The sequence below is a fragment of the Hyperolius riggenbachi genome, chromosome 2 (assembly GCF_040937935.1).
Source record: "Hyperolius riggenbachi isolate aHypRig1 chromosome 2, aHypRig1.pri, whole genome shotgun sequence".
In the NCBI taxonomy this organism is placed as follows: Eukaryota; Metazoa; Chordata; class Amphibia; order Anura; family Hyperoliidae; genus Hyperolius; species Hyperolius riggenbachi.
In genome coordinates, this window is record NC_090647.1 from 137,739,141 (window position 1) to 137,745,140 (window position 6,000).

Genomic DNA, 6,000 nt, shown 5'->3' on the forward strand with positions numbered 1-6,000 from the left:
GGCAGGGAACTGTAAATTTGGGGCACACTTTGTGAGGCAGTAGAAAGCTGGCACACATTTTGTAGACTTCTGGGACACAATACAAAGTCACTGTAAAGTTGAGACACCCACTGTGGGGCGGCCCAGGAAGATGGACAATAGAAAGCTGCATAGGTGCACTGGAACACTGGGATGCATATTAGGGGGAAGTGAGGGCAGACAACAAAACTGTCCCCAGTATGTGGCACAAACAAGTCCGATGGTGATCCTGGCAAGAAGCCAGTCAGTTGCCAAAGCTATCTGTGCTGTATGCTTACAGCAGAAAAAGAAAAAAAAATCCCTCTATGCCAGAGAATGAATTTGCATTAAATGATGCAGCATGTGGTTAAAGACAGACTGTAAACAAAAAAGCAAATTAAACTTGACAGCCAACACAATGATTCCATTGTACATTTTACATAATATAGATTCCCTGGCTGACAGTAGCAATAACACTAACAAAGGTAGCCCAGAAGCATCAGCATTAAATATTGTGGTTGCTTAGGAACCGGTATATCAATAATTACAACCGTAGACTACATTCCTATATTCAGTGAACTATAGGCATCTATACATTTTGCTAACTTACTTGCCTTGCTTTGGAGGCCCGCTTCAAGTCGTCTGATCTGCCAGCCCTCTCCGCCATGTAGGGGAATATGGTGTAGGATATAGACAGTATCCCCCAACGTGTGCAGGAAAAAAAAACAACTTTAAGAGCAGAGTAGTGTTGAATGTCTCTTGATCATGCAGCTGCTATGACACTGTAATGTTGTCTATCCCCTTGTGCATTGCTGGCTTATACAGAAGCATGTAACACAAGGTACAGCAGCAACTATCCTTTCCTTGGCCCCCCTGCTGTCTCCCTTTACCTGTATCTATCTATCTGCCTGTCTCATCTCCCTCTGCCTCGCTGTCTAGCTCACTTGCTGATTTTCTCTGGGTTCCCCTCGCCTGAGCTTTCGCTGCTGTTTTCCACCCACATACACATTGCAATAAGACTGTGTAGGAGGACTGGGGGAAGGGCTGGATCAAAAGCATCTATCATAGAAATGCAGAGCAAAAAAAAAAAAATGACCATCCTATCTCTATTGCTTCTTCATTGTGAGAAAGGCTTGTCTGAAACTGCCATAGCTTTGAAAGGAAGTAAAATATCTAATAAGATCAGTATGAATTAGAACAATGCAGTGTATGGCATGCTTTCAGCGAGGAAAGCATTGTTGTAAATTAGTGTTAAAGCAGCCCTGAACTTAGAACTTCCTCTCTTCTCTAAAAGATAAGCAACAGCATAAAAACCTGTAAAGAAAAACATGTATTTGTTACAGCTGATACAAATCCTGCAATACATCTGCAGTGTTTCTACTTCCTGCTTTCATGGAAGCAGACATAAGGTTAACAGCCTGTGTTTACAAATTAGCTGCTCTGCTGAGGCACATGAGATTCCAGAGCTGACACAGCTGAGAGATCAAGTTACAGTTGTGATTAGTCACAGATGAGGGGGAATTAGACAGGCTAAACTATCTAAATACATACAGGGTGCATTTCTCTATGTTTTCCTCCTGTCCTGTGCAAGAGTTCAGGTCCAGTTTAAAGTGGTCATACATGAATAGATTGCCACCCAGTGTGGCAAACAGATCAATCCCTCTTTGATATGAATCTGATTAGAAAGGAATGAAATCCTCACAGCATACAGATTTTCACCATAAAATCTACTGAAAATCTATTGAACTGCAGCATTGCATAATCTGATACAATGCAATGCTATGGGCCTGTCAATCTACCGCCATTCCCCTGCCTCATTGTATTGATTTAAATGTATTGTCCGATCTAAATTTTGATCTATTCTTGCTGTGATGATTGATTGAAATTACAATTTCGGCAGTTAGTTGCATCATAGATAACTGGCAGATTTGATCATAGCAATCGAATCTGCTGGTAAAAAGTGATGCGTATGGCTAGCTTTATACCAGTGATTTACCGTATACATTCTGACCACATCATCAAAATACAACTGATAATAGAGTCGTCCAACTAATAGTCACTTTAACAACTGAGCCCTATTGAGTTAGTTACATCATCTCACGTAACTAACTATAATTATCTTGAGGGTAATTAAAGCAAAGTGAAAAAAGTATGATATAACGAATTGTATGTTTAGTATGGCTATTGAATAGAACATTAGCAGCAAAGAAAAGAGTTTCATATTTTTATTTTCAGTTATATAGTTTTTTTGTTTTTTTTATAACATTGCATCATACTGTCACAGTTGCAATTTAAAAACGCACTCTGTGTTTTAAGCTATAAAACCAAGGAGACATAATGACCCTTTGACCTTTCCTGCAGTAAAACCTTATCCCAAGCTGTCTCTCACTGTTTCTTGGCTGTTTAAGTGCTTCAGAAAACAGGAATGTACTCAACCCCAGTTGTTCTAAAAGCTCAGAGAAGCTCTTTTGCATAGATAACAACTGAAGTTTTTTAACTCTTCCTGTACTGGAAAACTATATGAGACCATTTTCTTTGCTACTAATGTTCTATTTCTTAGCTGTGCTACACATACAATTAATTATATCATAAGTTTATTTTCGCTTCAGATTTCCTTTAACTACGGCTATGGCTAGTTCATTGTATGTAGTTAAATGCAGCTAAATAATAATGTACTGCTTAGTGATAAATCACTTTTTTAAATTAATGAAAATATATGAACTGTGCTCCTGATGAGTTGCCATAGCAACGAAACGTTAGGCGAAGCTACAGCGTGATGTTACGCGTGTGTTACTAGTCGGACGCGGCTGGAGTTCACACGCTGCTGCTGTTCTTAACTTTTATATTTTATATTTTGGTGGGTTCACTTCACTGAATAGTGGGTTTGATAGCACTAGGGAGCCTGTTCATACAGCATTATATGGCTTTGCTCTGTGCATTCCCCACTGGCTCGTATAGAGCATATTTGTAAGTAACCCATGCTGTGCCCTATGGACATTATCTGGATCTTTATTTGAAGACGTGCAATAAAGTATGCTTTGGACTTTTACGCGATGAGGAGTTTTTGTTTGTCATATTGACAGCAATATTCATCTGGGAAACCCGTTCGTGTGGAGGGAGACTTGCCAGAGAGGCTGTGGGGTGGCCCATACCCCAGACGTCTGATTCGGCCTTAACGGTCTTCAGATCTGGTGAGTTCACACCTGATGGGGGATCCTCCTGATGGTCCTATGTATCTACTAATATAGAAGCTCATCGCAGTGTTATCTAAAAGAAGCGCTTATTGATTTTTATGAAGATTTGACTTTTTAATGCTTATACACATTACGCAGGAGCGCTCCGCATAGTAGAAAGCTTATGGACTTTAATTATGTGTTTTAGATTTCACACTTGTCTCATTTATTGAAGTGTTTTTGGATTGCCCGTATACACCAGTGTCACAGGTTGGGTAATACGGCTTTAGCCGCAATACTGCTTGATTAAGCTGGTTGTGTGTGTGCCGAGCGCAGCTTTCCTGTATATCTAGTGATTAATTATATCATAAGTTTATTTTCGCTTCAGATTTCCTTTAACTACGGCTATGGCTAGTTCATTGTATGTAGTTAAATGCAGCTAAATAATAATGTACTGCTTAGTGATAAATCACTTTTTTAAATAAATGAAAATATATGAACTGTGCTCCTATGCTGATTATCTTTGGAGGAACTGTGGATTTCCTCTGCCATTAATATCAGTATCCATTAATAGCATATAACAGCTCCCAGGTCACACTGACATTTTAGCTCTGTGTGCTTAAAAGATAACCAGACTTCAACATTTTTTTTTTATTCAGAAAAAGTTTAAAGCTAGCCGCTGATCAATAGCACAAATGCATTATTGATTACATCCCGGCAAGGAGATAAGAGAAAGCAGCAGAGCTCCACAGGCAGCATAAAGCCTCGTTTGCTTTCATTTTCAGCACCAAGACGGGCGCTAGTGACTCACAGGAGAGATTAGGGGACCATTTGCGTGACAGGAGCTACAAGCCTATGGGGAATCCCTCAGCTGATTCCCCTTCCTGTTTGCCAGTCATACACTGCTGAGCAGGAGCAGAGGAACAACACAGCAAGGGCCAAATGAATGGCCATTCTCCTTCCTCTGCCAGGGGTCACAGGTAGCTCCACTCCACAGTTTCTACCACTAGCCTTCCCAATCTCTCTCTACCATCACCACTAGCCCCCATTCTCTGCCAGCTGTCCTAACACCTGGGCTTTCCAAGAATTTACAGGTGGCAACCAATCTCAAAGGTAGCTTCCAGTCTACCAGAAGTAACAAGAAGTCCAGCAGTCATAGGTAGCTCACTATCTTACAAGTGATTAGCCTAACCTCTCCCAGCAGCCACAAGTGCTCACCCCACCACCACTTTAGTATTGCTATCAGTTACAGATAGCCCCAAATGCCCATAGGTGCCTCCATCCCCCACCCCCAATATTTTCTAGCAAGACAGGTGCCCAAGCTCACATGTGGCTATTTTCACAGGTGGCTCCTCAATATCTGCCAGTAGTCACTGGTCGTCCGCAATCTCTGTAAGCGGTAAGAGCAAGAGGTGCACTCTCCATTAAACCCAATCTAAATGCAAAGATGCCAAGCGAGTGACAGTTAGAGCTAAAGTCTACTCTTAGCTTTCTATATACACACTTTCAAAGCACATTAGGAAATATGTTCAATTTAAGCCAAGAACTAATTATCTGGTCAGAGGTCAACACTTCAAAAAGGGTCTTATCAAAGCAGGCAATCATTTTTGTTATGATAATGTAAGTTAACATTCCTGGTTCTGTCTATTCATACCGTGACTCTCATTGATTAGCTGGAAATCTGAGGCCCTCCCTGCATCTAAATATACCACCTTTAAAGCGGTATAAAACCCTGACATAATATTCAATAAAAACATGTTTTCCTTCTTTTTATATGCCATACGGTTATCATATTTGCTTTTGTGCAGAAGTAATATTATTCATTTAGAAATTATGGGCTTGATGCACAAAGCGGTGCTAACCTACTTAGCACGTCTAAAGTCTTAAGGCGCGCTAACCAGGGTGCTAAGTAGGTTAGCACCGGTTTTCTCAATTGAGAAATCCGGTGCTAACCTACTTAGCACCCTGGTTAGCACGTCTAAAGACTTTAGACGTGCTAAGTAGGTTAGCACCGCTTTGTGAATCAAGCCCTATATGTTCCCAAATTACACCTTTTTTTTGCTCTTAAAGATGACTTTGCATTTTATTTATAACTGCTTTATTCATGTTCTAACGTAAGCAGAAATGCTTTCTGATTGTCTGACTTTGTTCAGGGGACCCGGCAGTGCCAGAGAAGTGTTTATTTACATTCCTCACTTGATACAATTAAACACAAGATAACATTATCTTCAGTTCAGATGCGTCCAGCTTTGCTGGCAGGGAAGCTTCTAAGTCCTGTGTGTAACCCTTTGAATGCTGTTCTAGTAAAAAAAATGCTGGTTGTATATAATATACTGTAAATAATCCATTAGAGTAAAGAAGAAATGCTGGGTTTCATTCCGCTTTAAAACAGGCTAGCTAGTGCTGAAAATAAGCTCAACATCCTGGATTGGAAGCTGCAGAGTTCCTTTACCCAACCAGAAGGATTCTAATAAAAAGCTGCAATGGTTTCAACAGCTATTGGAACTACATGGCAAAACAAAAGAAACCTAAAGTAATGCAACACTGTCACCTGTGGTGGCCCTATTTATTACTATTACACACATTTTAAAGTGGGATAAAACTCTGACATAACATTCAATAACAATGGGTTTCCCTCCTTTTTATTACCCATACAGTTATCATATTTGCTTTTGTGTACAAGTAATATTGTCTGTCTACAAATTCCAAATTCCCCAAGTACAGTTTATTTGCTCTGAAAGCTGCAATTTCATTTTATTGCATAGCAAAAGTATGTATTGGTCATAAAATGTGATCTGATCTTCATCTAAGTCACAACAATAGACAATCA

At 40.0% G+C, this 6,000-nt stretch overlaps 1 protein-coding gene across 2 annotated transcripts in view; it reads right to left on the bottom strand.

Moving 5' to 3' along the window:
• NAB2 (NGFI-A binding protein 2) overlaps positions 1-949 on the bottom strand; it is an 84,305-nt gene extending 83,356 nt beyond the window's left edge. For both annotated transcript variants that reach the window (XM_068267475.1, XM_068267476.1), the window contains exon 1: positions 612-949. In XM_068267475.1, coding sequence (XP_068123576.1) covers positions 612-664 — 53 coding nt within the window. In that variant the 5' untranslated portion in view covers positions 665-949. The remainder of the gene's footprint in view (positions 1-611) is intronic.
• Between the last annotated feature and the right edge of the window lie 5,051 nt (positions 950-6,000).